General features: G+C 37.1%; 2 protein-coding genes across 9 annotated transcripts in view; one reads left to right on the top strand and one right to left on the bottom strand.

Annotated features, from left to right (window-relative positions):
* The window catches only part of SUPT3H (SPT3 homolog, SAGA and STAGA complex component), a 618339-nt gene extending 603992 nt beyond the window's left edge, over nucleotides 1-14347 (bottom strand). For 5 of the 7 annotated variants that reach the window (XR_005217888.1, XM_037843147.1, XM_037843146.1 and 2 more), the window contains exons 1-2: nucleotides 14112-14244; nucleotides 41-141 (exon numbers count right to left, since the gene is read on the bottom strand). Coding sequence is in view for 6 of the 7 variants with exons in the window: in XM_037843147.1 (XP_037699075.1) it covers nucleotides 41-141 (101 nt within the window). In the remaining variant the exon portion in view is untranslated. Of the gene's footprint in view, nucleotides 1-40; nucleotides 142-3693; nucleotides 3795-14111 lie in introns of those variants that run through there. The other 2 variants (XM_037843148.1, XM_037843142.1) reach the window with 2 other exon arrangements.
* The window catches only part of RUNX2 (RUNX family transcription factor 2), a 230296-nt gene that overhangs the window by 35927 nt on the left and 172341 nt on the right, over nucleotides 1-22028 (top strand). The gene's annotated exons all lie outside the window — the stretch shown is intronic.

Here is a 22028-nt window from a genome sequence, read left to right as displayed (position 1 = left end):
GTTTAAAATAATACTAAGCGAGATGCAGAGACATACTTACATCATACTCTGTAATTCAAACGCAAAGCTTATAGACTTCCCTGCACTTCTTCCACTACTTGAAGCGGTGTTGGACATTGGACTAGATGCAGTATTAGTCATCTAAACAGAAAACAGAAAAAAAGCTTAAAAAATGTATTTTAATTATAAATAAATGCATAAAAAAGGAAGCAATTATAAACTACTTCAAAAAGTACAGAACATTTTATATTTCTGATTAATTCTGTTTTATGTAAATCTGATTTGTTCATACGTAATGTTCTTTATAAAAAAGAAAAAGGTTGAAAAAACTGCTTGGTCAAGATACCAAAGAATTACTCACTTGAGGGACAAACACTCAGTAACTATTTTGCAGAAGTAATAGAAGAAAAATACTCATGGAAATATTTTAATAGAGCTCTGTGGTTTTCAAAATGTGTTTCAGGGAGCCCTACAGTTCACTAGCAATACTTCAGGGAGGTCCCAATGGCCCTCAAGCATACCCTAGCCCAGTTTCATCCAGAATACCAGAACAACTCTGGTTTTTCTATTTTATATATTGGGGTTCCAAGTAAGATTTCATTCAAAGTAAGAGATGCACAGCTGTAAGGTAGAAAATTAGAAAACTGCAGCATAATCTAATTCCCATTTGAACCAAATCCTAAAATAAAAATACAAATAATACAAATAAAGTTAATCAGTAGGTGAGAAGCAAGCACTATGATGTTTTATAATTTTATAGATAAATAATTCATTCAATTTAAACCTGATATTTTATCTCCCAATAAAAGCAAACTGATGCACAGTGGAAAACCAGATGCCAATCCTAATGTATACCATTTTATTTAATCTAGTGGCAGTATTATAAACAAAAATAAGTCAAAATAACATCAAAACAAATTTATGAAAGCAGATAAAAGCCTTAACTACTACACAGCAAATGTTCAAGAAATGTTAGTTATGTTCATGTAAACTTTGCAATACTATCAATAATTCTCCCTAAAATAAAAATACTTTGCAAATTCTACAAATGAATATAACAAATTTAGAATTAATATATGATAAAATAAAGCAGTACAGAGAACTTTTAAGGAAGTATATAAAACCAATCAAGAGGGCAAATTCTGTAGTCAGACAGCCTGGTTTTGAATCCCAGCTCTGCTGCTTCATTAGGATTTTGGGCAAGTTACTTAACAACTCTATGCCTCAGTTTCCTGGCCTGTGAAATGGGAATGACATTTCTCTCTCTTAAGACTGTTAACAGGATTAAATAAACTTATCAACATATACAAAGCTTTCAGAACAGTAGTTGGTACACAGTAAGCGCTCAATAAAGGTTAGCTATTATTATTATAAACAGAAAAACCTTAAGAACTTTCCCTTTTTGATATGCTAAAACCTTTTATACCATAAATTTAGACTTGCTACCTTATTTCATAATCACACAAGTTTAAATAATTTGAATATTTTCACAAGACCTCAATACAATTGAACAAATATTAAGTAATCTCCTTATAAAATAAGTTCAGTTTTTACTACTAATATCACTACTAGCAGGTACTAGTCAACAAAGCTCAAAATCTGTCATTATCTTTGACTCCTTCTTCTGCAACCTATAATTTTAAGAAACTTTATGTTCTTACATCCTTCCCCTCTTGCTCTACTGCTATGGCCCTCTATGAGCTCCACCTACATCCTCTCTTCCCATGTCAATTCATTCTCCACATTGTTGCAAAATTTATCCTTTTAATACTTCCCTCTAATCTGACCAGTCCTGTAGGTAATGGAGGCTAAAATTAATACAGGGAACATGAATCAGGATAACCCACCAAGATGGAAGGGCTGGACCCCATGAAAGAAGGCTAAAAAAAAAGCTAGTACAGACCATTGCTTAAATATAGGCTTAATGTACTGGTTTCTATATATTATATCCCCCAGAAAAAGCCATATTCTTTAATGTAGTCTTGTGGAGGCAGACATATTAGTGTTGATTAAATTGGAACCTTTGGATTAGGTTGTTTCCATTGAGATGTGACCCACCCAACTGTAGGTAATAGCTGTGATTAGATAACTTCCACAGAGGAGTGGCCTCGCCCATTCAGTGTGGGCCTTGATTAGTTCACTGGAGCCCTATAAAAGCTCAGACAGAAGGAGCTCACTGTAAAAAGTAACTGAGAGTGACATTTTGAAGCAGAGCTGCAGCTAGCAGAGGACAAAACACCCAAGAGCAACATTTTGGAGAATGCCATTTTGAAACACAACCTGGGAGCAACCAAGTGCCTTCTGAGCTAACAGAGGTTTTCTGGACGCCATTGGCCATTCTTCTGTGAAGGTACCCTATGGTTGACACCTTAGCTTGGACACTTTTATGGCCTTAAGATTGTAACTCTGTAACCAAATAAACCCCCTTTATAAAAGCCAACCCATTTCTGGTATTTTGCATTCCGGCAGCATTAGCAAACTGGAATACCTTGTAAGAACCTTTCTAGAAGGCAACAGGGATTTAAGACAAGCAGCAAGATATATAATATGTATGGAATATCCCAATATCTGTCTTTGGCAGAAGCAACTACATACCAACAAGTCCTTTCTCTAGTCTGAGGGCACTAAAGGCTAGGCCAAAACCACTAGATAGAGAGTGCAAGAGCAGAGAGAAATAGAAGGAAAAAGAAAAAAGGTCCACTCAAATTGAGTGTGAAAACCAAAATTCTAAAACACTTAAAGAACCTAATGCTAAGAAAGGCCACTGCATTTTTTAAGTCTAAATTTGTCCTATTTTTTTTGTACAAAGACTTTTGGAATATGTTTTCCCCCCTTACAAATGGTATAAGAATAGAAACATTACAATTTCAAACTCAGACTAAAAAAAAAATCACATCACCAGTCCAAGACCAGGCGAAAATAGACAGGAAACCAAGGACTTCCACAAACAGGCCTACACTGTCAAGACAAAGTGCTAAAAAAGGAACTTGGATTTCTCAAAAACCACAGAAAATGCTTTCCCTGTTGTCCCAAAAGAAGACTGACAGAGGCAACCTGGAGAAAATGATAAATTCAAAAGATTATGTATTAACCCCAGCCTCCCAAAACACAGTTGGGATTTGAGTAGACTCATGTCAGGTTTGACAGACATGCCATGCTATGAGATTATCCTATGGCCAAATGTCTTAAGACACTGGTGGAGCAATCTGCCCCTTTGTCATTTTGCAAATCCAGTCACTCTGCTTTAGCTCACTCTGAACAGGAGACATTTTAGAAAGTAAATTCATATTAAAGCCACAGCTTTCTTTAGTTGTCCCCCTAGTGCAAATGTTTCACATCAAGACTATTTATTGTTAAGAGGTAAAAGGTCCCGATCCTAGCTTATTATAACCATGATCATCCTTTCACAGTCAAGTTATTTAATGTTTAAATCAAATAGGCGAATAACATTTTTCTTGACATGATGAGCTGATAGCTCATTAGACCTTTAAAATATTATTTCCCCTGGCAACATTTTGTTTGATTTCGATAATTAACTTCTTTAGACATTAACTTCTTTACACATCAAAGTCCTATCATTCCAATGCTTTACTTCCTTTCTTCCAGACATTAAAAAAAAAAGTCGGTTAAAAGCAGAAGCACTCAAGTCAATTTTCTCTAATAAATACAGTTAACATGGAACTGAAAACCTACTGTAATCTTCTCAGTGGGTTAATGTCCTGCAGTTGTTTTAGCTTTCAATCCAAATGCAGCTGTTTGCCATATTTTACAAAATGAATTCAGATGTGCAGATTGGGACCTATATTATTTCAACATGTCACAGTTTAAATGTGAACCTGTGGAATAAGTTCATTTCTGATTAACACTACTTAAAACTGATCAGTAAGCCAAAAAAATACGTCACACTTGTAAAATCCTGTTCCAAAGAAGAAACATTTACATTTGTAATATAATTTAAAACAATAAATTTCAAGAATGTAGCCTTTTCCTCAGAAAACACTGCTACCAAAAAAAAAAAAAATTCTAATTGTATTAAAGTTACATATCGCAAAAAGCTAAGCAAAAATGCAATGAACATGCTACTGAATTTCTATTTATATCTTATATTTTTAGTGACTGACTGACCAAAGAAATACCATGAAACATCCTTAACTTAAAAGACCTCAAAAAGTTGAGAAACATTACTATTACACCCCTCAAAACAACAAAAAATAACTGGATTGTGAAATTTTATCTGTCTACCCATTTATTTAAAAACAATGGGATTTTTAAAGTCAATAACATAATTATAATATTGTTTCATCAATGTGACAAAAGTACCACATTAACACATAACGTTAATAAGGAAAACTGTGTGTGCAAGGGGGATATTTGAAAACTCTGTACTTTTCGTGTGATTTTTCTGTAAACCTACAAATGCTCTAATGAAAAAACACAGAAGATACAAAACTGCAGCGTTATACTTTTTCATTCTCCCAATTTTTAAACTACTAAGAATCAAGATATTTAAGTCTATGTCTGAAAAAAGAAAATGTCTAGGGAGATTTTTTTTTAACCTAGTAATAAAACAAAAAAACCAAATCTATAGATAAAAGGAAACTATATTATTTCTTCTACTATATCACTAACAAGGAAAACTACTTCAGCAGATCTATGTACAGATTTTGAACATCTAGTCTCTCAATTCTAATCATTCAAAACATGAACATCCCACATAATATAAAAATATAAACTTTTAAAAAAAGAATATTTTCATTTTCATAAAACTCCAAAGGCAGGAAGCAATTATGGTTAAGTCAACATTATTATAAAGTTTTGTTTTAAAAACACTCAAATTATATCATCATCTGAATTTCTCCTGCTGTGAAATATAATACAGAATGTCCATTCAATCACTGAGAATACAAAAAAATAGTAACAATTAAATGCACAAAGTTTTCAAACATCTAAATCTAGTGTTTGAGGTAACAGAATGACAATTACAACATTAATATATGTCCCATTTCAATGGACTGTGGAAGGTATAAAACTTAAATGCTCACTCAAGTATCTGCTGAAAGAGAAGTATAACATAAATAATCCAAAGAACAGATGACTAACAAATAATTTATATCTATTTTGAAATCAATAGCAATTTATCTGAAACCAATGCTACCTGTATTTTTCATAACTTATTTAAAAAAAATCACTTTTATTCACTTTCCATACACCAAATGAGTTCAAGGAAATAAACCGCATCTGTCATAGTACTTTTCACACTGTAGTGTGACTACAACTTCGCTTATCTTCGGACTGCTTACTCCTTAAGGACAGGACACTGTTTTATTTGTAATTTTGGCACCTAATATTCTGCTGTCATGGCTGATGCTCAGTAAATCTTGGCTGAATGAACAAATGACTGAATGGAATAATAAAGAATACAAGAATAAAAAAGCCACATCCTTGCCATTTAGTAGTTCATAGCGTAGTGCAGTTAACAGACATACCCAAAAGAATGAGTTTGGAAAAAATGCACAGGATATCATGAGAACAGGAGGACCATCACATCCACTCAATTATTATGGAAAAACTGTACTGAGATTTAAAATTTGTTAAAATCTGAAAATAAACCATAAAAATAATAAACAGCTGCCATATTTAACTATAGTTCAGAAACAAACCCAAGATAAGTGAATAGCAAACTCAAACTACCCATATCTTACGAGATACTGTTCAAATGAAACATATGCAGAAGTGAAAGTACTCTGAAAATTATGAAGCACCATAAGAGTAATATATGATCTAAGGAAATATTCTGCCTTACCATTCACTGAGTGATTATTTTTCTTAAAAACTACAAGAAATACTTCCTAATCAAAGTCACAGTTTAATTTTATAATATGGATAAGAAGCTATAGCTATTCATAAGGAACACCTAATGATCGAAATGATAAATTAGCTATACTGTAAACAGAAAGAAAACCACTGTTTTGATACAATTACAAAGGACTTCATATTCATAGGCAGAAGTACTCTTCTCTGTAATATATTACACTATTTCCTGGTATATTTCTCCCCACCAAATCTGCTTCCCTGTCCAACCTCCCCAGCTCTATAACAGCAACATTAATCCTCTATCATGTAAGATCAAAACTTTCAGGGCATTTTTGATTCTCCAGCTCCATCCCTACCTACATCCAGGCACTCTGATCCATGCGATTTTTCTTCAACAAAAGCAATCCCAAATCAATTCCTTTCTTTTTAATCTCACCTTAATAAATACCTTTCAAACCCATCTCCCAGCTTTCTACTTCTACATATTACCCTTCAGAACACTCCTCCAAAACTTGTTACTTCTATTCTCAGAAGCCTCCAATATCTCACCTCTGCTTGGAGGACAAACCTATCTAAAAATCGGTCCCACTTAACCTTTCCAGCTTCTTTTTCTATAGCAGTCAAATGAAACACTCAGTGTGTCCCAAATCACCCCATGCTCTTTTAAACCTTAACCCCTACAGTCTTGTGGCTTGCAAGATCTTTTGTCTCCTCTCCATCCGTACAAATCCCACAAGTCTAGAAGTATACAACCTAACCTCAACATCTCCAAGAAGCCTTCCCAGATACACAACCATAAGGAATTCTCCTTTTTCTGATGTCTCACCATTTTAGTTTATTAATTATTTTGGTTTACTATTAACCAATTATTTTAGTGCATATGAATTTAGTTTAATAACATACTACTGCCCTGCACCCAATCCCTCCCTCTATTGATGATGGCACCTCCTACTTCACAGAGAAATAAAAGGTCATTATTTAGTAACTCCCTCCACTCTCCGCTACCAAAGTCACTGTATCTTCTCTTTACCCTCTCCTCTTATAATAAAAGTACCCTCTTATTTAAAGCCAATGTTCCACCTGTGCTTCGGATTATTGATTCATAACTAATTACTGAGCACTTGCAATAGGCTAAAAAGTATTCCAAGAGTCAGGGATATAGCAGTGACTAAGCCAGACAAAAATACATTACAATATAAGATATACACATAACATAATCTAACCTCAGGTAGTGGTAAATTCTACAGAAAAAAAAGTGAAACAAGTTGATTTCAAATAGGAGATGACATTTAATATAAGATCTGACGAAAGTCCAGGAGGGAGCTCTGGAGGAGAGCTTCCAAGCAAAATGAACAGCAAGTACAAAGATCGTGAGGCCAAGGTGGTTAGAGTTAAGTGAGCAAAGGAGACAAGCAGTAGAAAATAAGGCCTGAGAGATAGCAAGAGGCCAGATCATATACGGCCTTGTAGGCCATAAGAGGTTAAATTTTAGTTGAATATAATATCAGACTATTAGAGGATTTTCAAGGGGAAGTGTCTTGAAATGTTTTAGGTTTTAAAAAGATAACTCCAGCGTTATGAGTATATACTGTAAGCACGCAAAGAGACTAGTTAGGAACTGAGGAAGCTGACCAGACAACAGATGACAGTGGTTTGAATTAGTGTAACAAGTGGAGATGATGAGAAGTGGTCAGATTTCTAGAATATTTTTGAAGGTAGATCTGACTTGCAGGTGGATTAGACATGGGGTATGAGAGAACAGTCAAGGATGACTGGAGTTTGAGGCCTGAGCAATTGGTTGAATGATGGAGCCATTTACTAAGACCAAGAAGACTGGAAAGAAAAAGAAAAACAAAAGTTCAGTTTGGGCCATGTTCAGTTTGAGACATCCATTAGACATTCAAGAGGAGATGAAATTCTGCAGGAGCCTTTTAACATCAGATGTCGTAAGGCAGAAAAGTGAAATAAAAGTCAGGGCCATAGGGTTTTTCTTAAAAAGGATAATTAATAAATAGAGTAGACCCTGTTAATAAGGATTAACTAATCTTTCAAGCTGTTTACAAGTCAGGAATAATTTCTGCCTGCCTCACGGGGATGTTATGAAGAACACAGTACCTATCCTATAATGGGCACTCAAAAAATATATTTGAATTGAGAAGAATATCAAAACACCTTGTAAACTATGAAAATTTGAGAGAGAAAGAGAGGGAGAAACTGTATATTGACATATCCTATTTGCAATTTTTTTCTATTATATTTTTTTCTACTTTAGGCTCATTTTAATGTAGGTCTTTATTCCATGTGTTTCGGTATCCAGTATTCTCTTACAAAAGTACTGAATTAAAAATACATATACATGCGTGCGCGCACACACACACACACACACACACACTTTCTTGCAAAAATGGTCCCCAAAGTACAATGCAAATATTCCTATAACATAAGAGTCAGAAACTAGAAAAAAGGTTACCAAGGCTTGGGTATGGGGAGTTAATTCTCAGGTGGTGCAGAGTTTCTGTTTGGGGTGATAGAAAAGTTTGGGTAACATATAGTGGTGATGGTAACACATTTTGAATACATTTAAAACCAGTGAATTATACATCTGAATGTGGTTAAAAGGGGAAATTTTAAGCAGTATATACGTTGCTAGAACAAAAATTAAAAATTAAAAAAAACACACCACAGGACTGTACAACACAGTGAACAATTCTGTAAACTATGGATTATCACTGAAAGTACAACGATAATAATATTATCTCATCAACTGTAATAACAAAGGTACCACACACTAATGCAAAATGTTAACAATGGGGGCAGGTACATGAGAACTCTGCATTTTCTGCATCTTTCTGTAAACCTACAACTTTTCTAATAAAAAAAATCCATATATATTCCTACCAGATTATCCATAGCATCCTGACAAAATGGCAAGCTTACTTTCCCAACATTAAAACACAGTTGTTTTAATATAAAATTATATATTTGAGTGACTTATGGTCATTTATAACTTTTCATATATGTGCAAAATCAATTACACTCCCAATGCTAAAGGTTAAGAATATTTGACAAAGGTGTCAAAAAAGGAGCAAGATATAGGACTAAATGCCCTCCAAAGTCCCTTAAAGATCAAGGTTCTATTCCAGTCTAAATTCACATTCTAGAAATAATAAACCTTATGAGAATTCCATATTAAACATAAACAATTCAATAAATTATCAGCTGTAGGTAAAAAGTTTATATGATTAAAAAAGAAAAAGAATGGAAGATTTATTGTAGGCATGTGAAAAATAGATGACTTTGTATGAGCATTCATAGTTTGTAAGAGTCTTTCCCCAGAATTACCTCACACTTTTTCACTATCATCCTACAAAGCAAGTATTTTCCCTCTACCAATAAAGAAATTAAGAGTAAAAATACCACTAAAAAAAAAAGGTCATGAATCTAATGAAAAGCAGGTTCTGATCCCAGGTATCTAATAATCTGAAATGTTCAGTCCATCTAGTTACATTATTTTAACTAAAATTCACCAATCCTCTCCCATTTTAGTGCTCAGTGGAATTACTGAGGAGTTGTACACATAGTAGTCAGGGGACTTATAATGTCATTAAATCATCCTGGAGACTGGTAACTTTAAACATTAAGCTCAGGAATTCTGTTTAAAAGAAACTCTTAGCCATCAGATAAACAACTAAAACAGACAAAAGTAGAACTAAGTAAATTGGCAGGAGGGGGACCAAAGACATCTGAGCAGGCTTCAAAACTACAGTTTGAAAATCACTAATTTCATCCAAATCCCTCATTTTTCAGGTGAGGAACTGAAGTCCCGAGGGGTTTCTTGAACGGTATACCTAAGGATACATCACTATTTAGTGATACAGCTGGGACTAAAACTGAGGTTCCCTGACTCCTGGTCCAGAGTTCTTTCTACTACACTACGAGGAACATACAAATAAAAGTTTATCATAATCAACTTACAAGACCTCCACAATGTCTCTGTCATAGTCAACTTTGTTATGAACCATGTGTCTCTGTCAAACCACAGTACAGAAGTAAAAGCTGAGGTCTGGAGTTCAAATACAGTCACTAACACTTCACATGTCATGTGACCTTAGGCAAGTCACAGCACCTCCCTGCCTCAGTTCCCTCACCTTTAAAATGGAGAATAAAAAAATTGCTCTCAGAGGCTACACAAAATAATGTATGTAAAGCATTAGGACAGTGCCTGATACACAGAAAGCACTCAGTTCCTGTCAACAATGATGATTACGAATTCAACCAAAAGTATAACTTCTTGAAACTATACCACAAAGAATTATATTAAATATGCTTTATATTCTCAAAGATGGAATGTTATGATAAGGGAGTACTCTTTTAAAGACTCAGAAACAAATTATATAAATAAAATGATACATGCAAGGATTCAGTCATAAATCTCTGTAGCATTTAAAATAGTAAAAGTACACCATTTTTTAAATGCTATGTATTTGTATAGTATTTTACAGTTCATAAAGCATATTTACATAAATTCTTTAAAAGTACTGTCCCCTGAATTCAGTGAATAACATTTTTCAGCACTGACCACACACTATATGCCAGATGCCAGAGAGCATACTATTTTCATATTCGTAATCTTATGTCTTATTATAGCTTCAATATCCATGAATTATCAGATAATATCAGACAGTAGTATAAGTACAAAAAAAAAGGTTACAAATCATTTCCTGATATTAAGACCCTCATCAGTATCACGTCAAATGAGAATGACATAATGACATGTTAGGATAACTCAATGAAATACAATATTTAGCACAGTGGATGGAACAGATCAAGCCCAAGGCACCGGCCTCTCTGATTTAAACTGGACCAAATCAAGAAAAAAATGTTGGTCCCTTGGCTGTAGTATGGAGTTGTCATCCGTAGAGAAAATATAACCAGACCAATAGAGCTCATTACTATGACTTAAAATTTGTCAGATAGAACTGTCTTCTGTAATGGTGCCTATTACACTCTACATTATCTTACAAATTAAAATATACAACAATTTTTTGTAGGTTTAGGGTCAGTCTTTCCTGGAGATGGTAGGTAGACAAGATGAGACAAAACTACCTAAGTATGAAAATGTTTGTAAAATAAGACAACAATTTATACATGCAATCCTCATTTGCTGCCCACTAACAATTCTGCCATATTTAACTACAGTTTAAAAAAAAGTGGGACAAGGTCAGGTACTAATTCCATTTGAGACTCAGAAAAGGTAAATTCCTTAACCAAAATTACAAAAGGAGAACATATCAGAAAAGAACAAAACCTAGGTTTTCAGAATTAATTTTAAGAGTTCTTTGTACCTACCCTCAATGCATCTCAGAACTCTCTTCCATATTGATTATTCAAGAAAACATAAGGCTATAGCAGCAAATATTTACTGAGTACTTACATCTTATGTGCTGTGCTGCAGACAACACATTACAAGGGTTACCTCTTTTAACCCCCATGAACCTGGAAGTTGGTGCTATTACTATCCTCATTTTATAAGTGAGGAAACAGAGATGATGTCATAGAAGGTTGAATAACTTGTCCCAAATCTCATGATTGGTAGGAGCAGAGTGAGGACTCAAATTAAGTGTTTGACTCCCAATTAAATATTTTAAACACTACAGTATAAATTTAATTAATACAATAATGCATGTGACTGAATTAATTCTCTTTACTTATTTGAACTATAAGCAAAATCCTTCTTCAATATTCTAATACATATTAAGCAAATTTCTAACTGATTCCACTGTTCGACCTTTCGATAAAATAAAAATGGTGTTATTTTCAACAATACTCCATCTTCTGATTTGACTGGCATGGCCTAGCTTTCTCTGCAGCCTCCTACACCGAAAGATCATTTTGTTTTAGAGAACCAAAAATCAACCTGCCCAAGATTTCTATCCAATTATAAAGAAAAAAGCACATTTTTAAAATTACAGCTGCTTTAAATGGACAAGTCACTTGGTGAGCTTATTTCAGATATCTCATCTATTACTTAGACATAAAAGCAGTAACTTGTCACTACTTAAAAGTCTACATTTCTAAGACTGCAATACAGTTAATCCTCCTAACATTTATGGTAATATAGTATATTATGTTATTTCAACAAACCTAAAAGTAGGGTGACCACATAATTATATGGTCCCAACTGGGACATTTTTGATAGTGGAATGAGTTCTATTAAAAATTAAGCTGGGGCGAACAGGCATTAAACCATGACTGTCTCAGATTAATGGAGGCACACAATCACCTACATAAGAACAACCCATTCTGATTTGTATGTTACAGGTTATTCTCTGTATATAACTTAATTCATGAGCTTTAAGTTTAAGATAAGCTTCAGTCTTGAAACCAAGAGCACCATTTTACAGATATCAGGTCAGAGTTAAGAGCACAATCTAAAAATACCAATATCCACAAAACTATTTCTAAAATAGTACAATGCTCAAATGGTACTATACCATTTATCAAATTGCTTTATTATACAAAAGGCTAAAATGAAAGAAAAAGCACCATCTTTCAAATGGAAAAAAAAATCAGGGCTAAAAGACTTTAAAAGTTTTCACTGAAAACTAACAAAATGATAAAAGGTAGTGGAAACTCATGATCACAATACAGTAAAATAATAATTAAAGAAAACCGGATAGTGTTCTGACTTCCCAACTGGATATAGCATTAACTGTACAACGTAGGAGTCAAGAGAATGCTTTAATTTGTAAAGCTGTAAATAAGTACTAAAAGACCACACTTGAACTCTACAGTATTCAAATGAAAAGCATTATTTGAACATAATTATAATTCCCTAAGGCAACAAATGTTGCAAGCACTGGCCTCTCTGATTTAAACTGGACCAAATCAAGAAAAAAATGGGAAAAAAAGAAAAAAGAAAAAAAAGAAAAAAATGGGAAGGGTTTCAAAGTAGCCTAGACTGTGGATCTATGCTGTGTCACTAGCCACATGTGGCCAGTTAAATTTTAATTAATTAAAATCAAATAAAATTTAAAATTTAGTTCCTCAGTCATATTAGCCACATTTCAAATTCTCATCAGCTACATGTGGCTAGCAGACACCATACTGGACACCATAGATTATAGAACATTCCCATGATGGCACAAAATTCTACTGGATAGTGCTGCTCTAGGGGTAGGCACACTGCTTGAATACCTCCACAAGAAATCTGCAACAGCACAATGAGGTGCATTTTATTTTTGCAAAGTACAACGATCAGTAAATTGTTCTTCACATCCCATCAAATCCAGCCTCTCTGGAACAATCACCAGAAATTCCACCATTTTTGCCTTCAATGCAGTCTTCAAGTATATCTTTACAGACTTAACTTCTTTTCCAAGGTTCTGCCCTCACATATATTGACACCAAATTCTCTCCTCCCAGACACGTTTCTTTCAAAGGAAATGCTTTAAAGTATCTATCACCATCATGGAGATATACTAATTTGTCCACGTGTACAATATGCCCAGGATCGCCTCTGAATGTCAGATATCATATTCCACTGACCTCACAAATTCACTCTCACTTGTCCAAACATGTGTCCTGATTTTTAATTCAGAAAATAAGGTCCAGTCACTTTTAATATATTATACAGTGCCTAGCCCTGTTGTAAGCGTTAACATGTAGTATGGCATGTAATCCTCACAATTCTGAGCTACGCTACTACGATCCCCATTTCACAAAACAGAACACCGAGCCACAGACAGGCTAAATAAATAATTTCCCCAGGCTCAAAGATTTGGGCTCAATCACGTACAATAGAGTCGATCTTTTCCTTTTCTGGGATGCCACAGTTCTACTACCGTTACCTCGCTCCTCTTCCACCCTGCCCCTAAAGCATCGTTTTCCTTCTTTGGGAACTATTCTTCCCAAAAAAACAAAGCCGAGATGACAGGAGGAAGGTGTTTCTTAACACATCCTAGCAACACCAGCTCTGGCTCGCCGCGGGGCCCTCTCGCCCCACGCCCACCCGCCGACTGGGAGGAGTCAGGAGTCAACGCCACACTCCACAGAACCCGGGCGCAGCCCCTAGCCGGTGTCTCACACAACCGCCCTCTCTTCAGCCCTTCAGCTTAAATGCCAGTTACTCACGGACAGAAACTTCCCGGCCGGGACCGGGAGTGGTCGGCCCACTAAAGGACCGATGGGCTGGGGGAAGAGGGCCTAGAGAAGCGAGGCTGGCCGCGCTGCACCCCTCCCGGTTCCTGACCTTTCCCTCGCCCGTTTCCCGCACCGCCCCCCACGCCCCCTACAACCTCTGCTTTTAGAACACTTGTAGGCACGGCTGCGGGTCCCGCGTGGAGAATGTGGGGGCAGAGAAGGAGCGGTTTCTGCTGCGGCGGCCCAAGATACTCTAGGAAACGGGCGGGGTAGGGGCAAAGAGTGTTGAAAGAGTAGAGGTGACTCGGCTTGGAGGGCGGGGGGAGCAAGATGGCGTGAGCCCGGGAGAAGAAAGGGGTAGCCACGCGACAGACCCCACCACTAGGACTGCCAGCGCTGGCGCATGCGTGCTCGGCCAGGTGGTGCGCGTCCTCCTTTACTGAGAGCAGGCTACTTCCGCCACGCTCCGTAGGGGCGGGGCGTCGTGGGGCGCACAGGCGTTCGCGTTCCCGCGGTGACGGTGCACTGCGCTAGTACCGCCGGGCGGATCGCGCTGGGCTAGGCAGCGGACCTTAAAGCGGGACTGCTGGGAGAGAGTGGGGTTGACCTGGGAACCACAAGGTGTGCAGACTGAATTCTTTGGGAATGGTGCGCAGAGGTGTAGGATTTTCGAGGAATTCGGTGACTAACATTGAAAGTGTGTATTCAACATCAGGGCAGAGATTGGCCAATGAAAGCTTCTCTTCAGGAATTGGGATGAACAGGAAAGTTAGCCGGGTTGTTCCTGTAGAATGGTGTAGGGAAATGGAGAGATTAGACAGAACCGGCCCCCCAATGGACCGCAATGAATGAACGAGCCAGTGTGGATAGTGAACTCTTTCTGGAACAGTGAATCGCCAGTTCTTCCACTGACCTTCGCACACCCCAATCCCCACCCTGTCCATAAACCAAATCATTAGGCCGGGAAGAATAGTCGGCAAGTTTTTTTTCCCCAGATCCTTTATCATGCATAGGCCTTAAAAGACGACGTTTCTGTTATTGAAACTTTTTTCTTCTACGGCTTTTTATGGACAATCTGCTCAAGTTTATTTTTCTTTAGGATTTTGGCCTGTCCTTTCTTATTTTTAAATCTTGCACCCTCACTTTTAAACTGTATATCTCTCACATCATTCGATCGTTAAATGGTTCTTTAAAGAATACAGTCTTAAGACAATGATTTAATTGCTTTCACTCTTCATGTCACTTGAGTCTTCTTCGTATTTGTATTTTTAATACTCTTCAGCTGCTTAGGAAAGACAACTGATTACCCATGCTTGTGTAACTCCTGCCATGTCATATATAAAATTATAGTTAATGCAGCATCTACTAACCTTCACCAGGTTTTTATTACTTTTTATTTGAATTACATACTATCAAACTCACAGGACAGTTACAAAAATAATGCAAACCCCATACAGAGAGCTCCAACATATTATCATTCCCCTCAGATACCCAGATCCACTAATTTAAAAATTTTATCATGTTTGCAGGGTCATTCTTTTTATTCATCTATCAATCCATTTTCTGAACATTTGAGTGTAGTTTGTATGCATCATGCTCCTTGGACACTTATCCTGTCATACATTTTATAAGATCAAGGTTATTCACTTACGTAAGCATCTTAAGTACAGTTATCAACTTCAAGAAATTAATACTGATATGAAGCTAGTCTATATTCCAGTTTTTTCATATTAGTCCTTATGAGCCTTTTCTCCATCTTTGTTAGATCCCATCTTGGATCATGTATTTTATTTAATTGTCACTGTCTCTTTAGTTGCTTTTTCTTTCTTTTTTTAATTATGGGAACATATATGTACAACATAAAGGCTCCCTTGTACATAAAACCCTCTCTTTTAGCTTTCAGAATTCTCTATCTTTGGCAGTCAACACATTGATTATAATATGTTGCAGTATGGATCTATTTGGGTTTATCCTGTTCGCAGTATGCTGAGCCTTTTGGGTGTATATATTCATATCTTTCACTAAATTTGAGAAGTTTTCAGCCATTATTTCTTTGAATGTTCTCTCTGCTCTTTCTTCTTCTTCTGGACTCCCTCGGTACATGTAATGGTGTGCTTGATGGTGTCCCACAGTTTCTTCACTTTTCTCCATTCTTTCCCCTTTCTGCTCCTCAGACTGGATGATTTCAGTAGTCTTATCTTCAAGTTCACTAATTCTTCTGCCAGTTCCAATCTGTAGTTTCTGGGGTCTTCAGCTCAGTTGGGTTCCTTCTCATAATTTCCATCTCTTCATTGATATTCCCTTTGTGTTCATTTATCATTCTCTTGATTTCCTTTACTTCATTGTACATATTTTACTTTAGCTCTCTGGACAGATTTAGGATCATTTTTTTTAAAGTTTCTGTCTGGAATGTCCCAGATCTGGTCCTCCTCACTGATGGTTTCTAATACTCCAATCTTCTCCTTTCCTTGGGCCATTATTGCCTGTTTCTCTGAATGTTTTGTGACCTTTAGTTGAAACCTGAACATTTTGATATTTCATTGTGTTATCGCTGGAATTTAGACTCTGAGTTGTCTATTCTTTAAGATTGTATCCAACTTTCCTTGAATACCAGTAGCTAAATCCCCCCTGCAACCCCCCCCCGCCCCCCCAAAAAAGAAGGCAGGAAGGAAGGGAAAAAAAAGAAAAGAAAGAAAACATCTTTTCCAGTCTTTGCAGACTGACCTGTGCCCAGTGTTCTCTTTTAGAGCTTATCCATACAGTAGTTTTAGAGAATAGTTCCAGGCCAAAGCATAGGGGACTTCCCTGATTCTGTTCACACATCTTGTCTTGTCTTGGGCAAGTGCATGTATCCCTAGGAATCCTCCCCCCCTCCACCCTTTATGTAGATATGAATGCCCTCTCTTCCCTAGGAACCAGTTTCCTCGAGTTTCTGGGCACTGTACTATATGTAATACAGCCAGCCATCCCTTGCCCCATGCATGTACAACTTAACTGTTCTCCTACAGAGTTCTTTAGGAGAGCTCTGTGAGATGCCTTTACACACAGGGCAACTGCTGGAATGGTGAGCCTGCTATGAGTGTCCTGGTTCAGTCTCTCAGGTTACCAATATGCAGATTGGGCCAGACATACGTGTTCCCAGAATATGCACAAGGGTTATTCTGCTCTCTCTGGAACCATGACCAGGTGTCCACTTTGAGAGCACAGGTAGTCTCCTTGCTAAACCAGTGAGGGGATGGAGGAGGGGCCAGCCAGGGCACCCAGAAGCTCCTACCATTTTTACGTTGCTTTTTTCTTGAGTCAGCACGCACCCTGTAATTGCAATCTTTTAACTTCCCTGGAACTTTGAGAAAGATGTTTCTGCCAGTTCTTTGTGGTTGGTCAAAGTTTCTGTGGAGGGATGAAGCCCTGATATTTTTCACTTTTGCCATCTTGATCAAGATAGGCTGCTCTTTCACCAGTTTGTTTTAAGTATTACTGCTTAACAGTTATTTTCTTGCCTATGAATATATGTGTTGTGACTTAATCACTTCCTTCCTCCTATTTGCTTATATTGCTTTAAATAGCAATATAAGCAAATAGCAAATACTTGGTTATTTCCTGTGTGGGCTGTAGTTGTCTTCTGTTAATTTGTGTTGCATATTTTGTCTTTAATCTCCCTAACACTTCAATATTTGCCAAATACTTAAATTTCCAAAAGGATGATATTTAGGATGTGAAAGCTCAGGGCTCAATTCAACAGAAGACAAAGTGTGAAGAACAGGGGAAAGTTACAGAGGGAAAGAATTGTCATAATTCCTTACAAAGGAAGACTTTTATGCAATCATTGAAAACCCAAGAACATAGGTTAAGAGAAGAATTAAGAGAAATGTTATCATCTAAAGAAATTAGCCCCAAGCAAATCATTTCAATTAAAATCGCAATAAATGTTGTCATAGTAGTCCTTGAGGCAAAAGTGCTTCATCTGCATCAGATGGAGGCCAGATTTGATGGTTTCTCAGAATAGAACCTCATAGAACCCAGCTCTTCTCACTCTCAGACTACTGGTGTATAACCTATGCCTTGTTTGTAGTTTGAGACAAACACTGCTGTACATAAAGAGTCAAAATGTTAATCCATTAGATTAATATCAAGCATCCTAAACTATTAATGCCACTGAAGTGTCTTTTAATTACAACAAAGCCGAAACAGTGAAGCTGTTGCTGAAATTAAGGTGTTAATGACTACTGCCTCTCAGAAAAAATAAATGATTTCCACAGCCTGTGGGAAAAGGCATCAAGAAACCAAGCAAAATCATCACCACAAAAATGTCTCCATCCCCTGGCAGTCATTAGAGGAAAATGAAGCATTGTTACTGTACACTTTTACATTCCTCTGGCATAATAACTTTCATATAGACTCACTAATGCAAAGAGAAAGTACACAAATCTAAGTAAAAATGCCTTTGGTGTCTTAAAAATGAACAGATTCTTTAATAAAAGAAATACCCATTCCCCAAAGAATAGCAGAAGCCACAGCCAATATGGAACCATCTGTGTGGAAAGTGGTTTCTTCTCTTCCTATGTTTGCCACAGGGACAATTCACTTCAGGTGACCTGAAAATTCTTACTCTTGTGATTCATGACTCTTTATTTATTAGAATGCTTGTGGAGACTTTTTATTTTTGTTTTTATCAATTATTTTAAGCTTGGCCTTTTACTTCTAAAGTTTAAATGGTCACTATGGAAATAAACTGGGTAGAACTGGATATTAGAAATTGTTGTTCTGTTCAATTAATTTTCTGACATTGAGAACTCTTTCAATTTGCAATTTCAAAGGTACCTTATTTTATTTTTAGAAGAGGTTGTTCCTACCAAAAAGGTTACTCACCTCTGTGCTACCTGAGCATGTCACTTAACATCTTTGGGCCTCAGTTTCTGTATCTGTAAAATGATGTATTTGACCCAAATGAAAAAACAAAAACAAAAACAAAAAATCCTTGAGGCCTAAAATTCTATGCTACTTTAAAATAAGAATGAACAAAAGATGGCTTCTAAAGTTGTACAGCATAATTTCACCATTCACTTTTGTGCTACCAAAAATTACATGAATATCCAAGGCTCTTGCTTTAGGAAGACTCAGATGCACAACTAATGATATGCATTTCAAGAGAAAGACTAGCATGAAACAATACATATTAATCAAACCTGATAACACTGGAGGGAGTGCTCACAAAATTATTCACAGTGCAATCAAATTAGCTTCCCCTCCATTTAGATTGTATTCATGTATTTCAAAGTAAGAAGAACAACACTGGTTAAGTGAGAAGAGAAGAAATGTTGACTTGCAATACTGGGAAGCTTGCAGAGTTGTAATCATCATCACCCTCTTAGAGACTTCTCATTGAAGGCTTAACACTCCAGAATCTTTTAAAAATAGTGGTTGGCCCTGATTGGTCTCTGGAACAATGCATATCTCTGAGACACCTGAAACTCAGAGCTAGAGCTCGGCAGATATGAATGCCAGTATTAGTGCATACAGCCACTGTCAAAAAAAAAAAAAAAAAAAAAAGCTGAAAAAGAGCCCAGACTTCAATTAGTGATATGAATGAAGCAGGTCTGGTTAAGACCAAGGCAAGCCAGGCCAAAGGGTAAAGGTTGAAACTGATTGTGTTTTAAAACTTCAACTTTCATATGAGACCAAGGGAATAGATATCTATTTGGTACAGGATCTAAATTTTCTAAACGGTACAACTCTACAGTCGATTTGTTCAAACACCACAATTGCATGGAACTTTGAATAGGAAGTGAGATACGGTAGGTTAGTATAGGCTGGAGTGAAATAGTGACACATCCTAGAGTAATTTGGGCAGATAATAAAAAAATATATTTACAGCCTCCCCCTCCCCAGCCCCGAGGATCTGGGGGAAGGTGCGGATGTGTTGGACATCCTCACCTGGACTAGTGTTGATGTTGTCACAAACATTGGGACTAGCCGTTTGATGTGCTGAGCCCTCGAGCAAGGGACTTGCCCTTATGAAGCTCATTACCACAAAGGAGAGTCTAAACTTGTATGTAATGGTGCCTAAGAGTCTCCCCCTGAGTACCTCTTTGTTGCTCAGATGTGGCCCTCTCTCTCTCTAACTGAGCCATCTCGACAGGTGAACTCACTGCCCTCCCCCCTACGTGGGACCCGACTTCCAGGGGTGTAAATCTCCCTGGCAACGCAGAGTATGACTCCCGGGGATGAATGTGGACCCGGCATCATGGGACTGAGAGTATCTTCTTGACCAAAAGGGGGATACAAAATGAGACGAAATAGTTTCAGTGGCTGAGAGATTCCAAATGGAGTCGAGAGGTCACTCTGGTGGACATTCTTATGCACTATATAGATAACACCTCTTAGGCTTTAATGTATTGGAATAGCTAGAAGTAAATACCTGAAACTACCAAACTCCAACCCAGCAGTCTGGACTCCTGAAGACAATTATATAATAATGTAGATTACAAGGGGTGACAGTGTGATTGTGAAGACCTTGTGGATCACACCCCCTTTATCTAGTGTATGGATGAGTAGAGGAATGGGGATAAAAACTAAAGGACAAATGGGGTGGGATGGGGGGATGATTTGGGTGTTCTTTTTTCACTTTTACTTTTTATTCTTGTTCTGGTTCTTTCTGATGTAAGGAAAATGTTCAGAGATAGATTGTGGTGATGAACGCATAACTATGTTATCATACTGTGAGCAGTGGATTGTATATCATGGATGATTGTATGGTGTGTGAATGTATTTCAATAAAACTGAATTTAATAAAAAAAAAAATAGTGGTTGGCTATTGAGGAAATGATCATGTTTTCAGGACTCAAAATAGTATGGGGTTTATAGAATAAGGGCCCCTGAACCCTCTAGGCACAAGGAAACTTATTTGCTCCCATTCCCATGGAATCCAATATTTAATACCTCTTGTAATGTGAACAAACAACTTTTACATTTTTTTCTGGTTTGCTAATGTTGCCCTTTTGCAAAGCACCAGAAATAGATTGGCTTTTATAAAAGGGGGTTTATTTGGTTACACAATTGCAGTCTTAAGGCCATAAAGTGTCCAAGGTAACACATCAACAAAGGGCACCTTCACTGAAGAATGGCTGATGGCATCCAAAAACCTCTGTTAGCTGGGAAGGCACGTGGCTGGCATCTCCTGATCCCGGACTGTGTTCCAGCTTGTCTCTCAGCAACTGTGCATTCTTCAAAGTGTTGCTCTTGAGTGTTTTGTCCTCTCTTAGCTTCTCCGGAGCAAAAGTCTGCTTTCAGTGGCCATCTTCAAAATGTCTCTCTAAGTTGCAGCTCCTCTCTTAGCTCCTGTGTGTTCTTCAAAGTTTCCCTCTTGGCTGTAGCAAGCTTGCTCCTTCTGTCTGAGCTTTTATAGGGCTCCAGTGAACTAATCAAGGCCCAAACTGAATGGGCAGGGCCACGCCTCCATGGAAATTATCCAATCAGGGTTATCACCCACAGTTGGGTGGGTTGCATAGCCATGAGAGCACTCAATCAAAGAATTACAAACTAATCAACACTAATATGTCTGCCCACACATGATTACATCAAAGATAATGGCGTTTTGGGGGACATAATACATTCAAAGTGGCAAACATTTGTTCCCTTGAACATAAGAGCTGTTAGTTGAGTGTGAGTGATGGATGCCAATTATTTCAGACATTCAACAAGGTCCTGAGGGCCTACCATGTGCCTGACACTATTCTAGGGGCTGCAAATAAAACAGTGAACAGAAGAGACAGAAATCCATGCTGTCATGGAACTCACATTCTACTAGAAGGAGTTAGATGATAAACAAAATAAATACCTAACATATAGTAGGTTAGAAGGCCATGAATGTTGTGGGGGAAAATATAAGTCAAGGAAGGAATATGGAATGAGGGAAAAGGGGGGATGGTGTAATTTAAAAATTGGGTAATTAAGGTAGGCCTCACTGGGAAAGTGGCATTTGAGTAATGACTTGAAGAAGGTGAAGGAAATATCTGCAGATAACTGAAGAACAGCAAGAACAACTAGTGCCAAGGCTCTGATTTGGAAGCAAG

The sequence above is a fragment of the Choloepus didactylus genome, chromosome 7 (assembly GCF_015220235.1).
Source record: "Choloepus didactylus isolate mChoDid1 chromosome 7, mChoDid1.pri, whole genome shotgun sequence".
NCBI classification, from domain to species: Eukaryota; Metazoa; Chordata; class Mammalia; order Pilosa; family Megalonychidae; genus Choloepus; species Choloepus didactylus.
The sequence above is the reverse complement of the archived record's forward strand: the minus strand, read 5'-3'. Positions and strand labels throughout refer to the sequence as shown.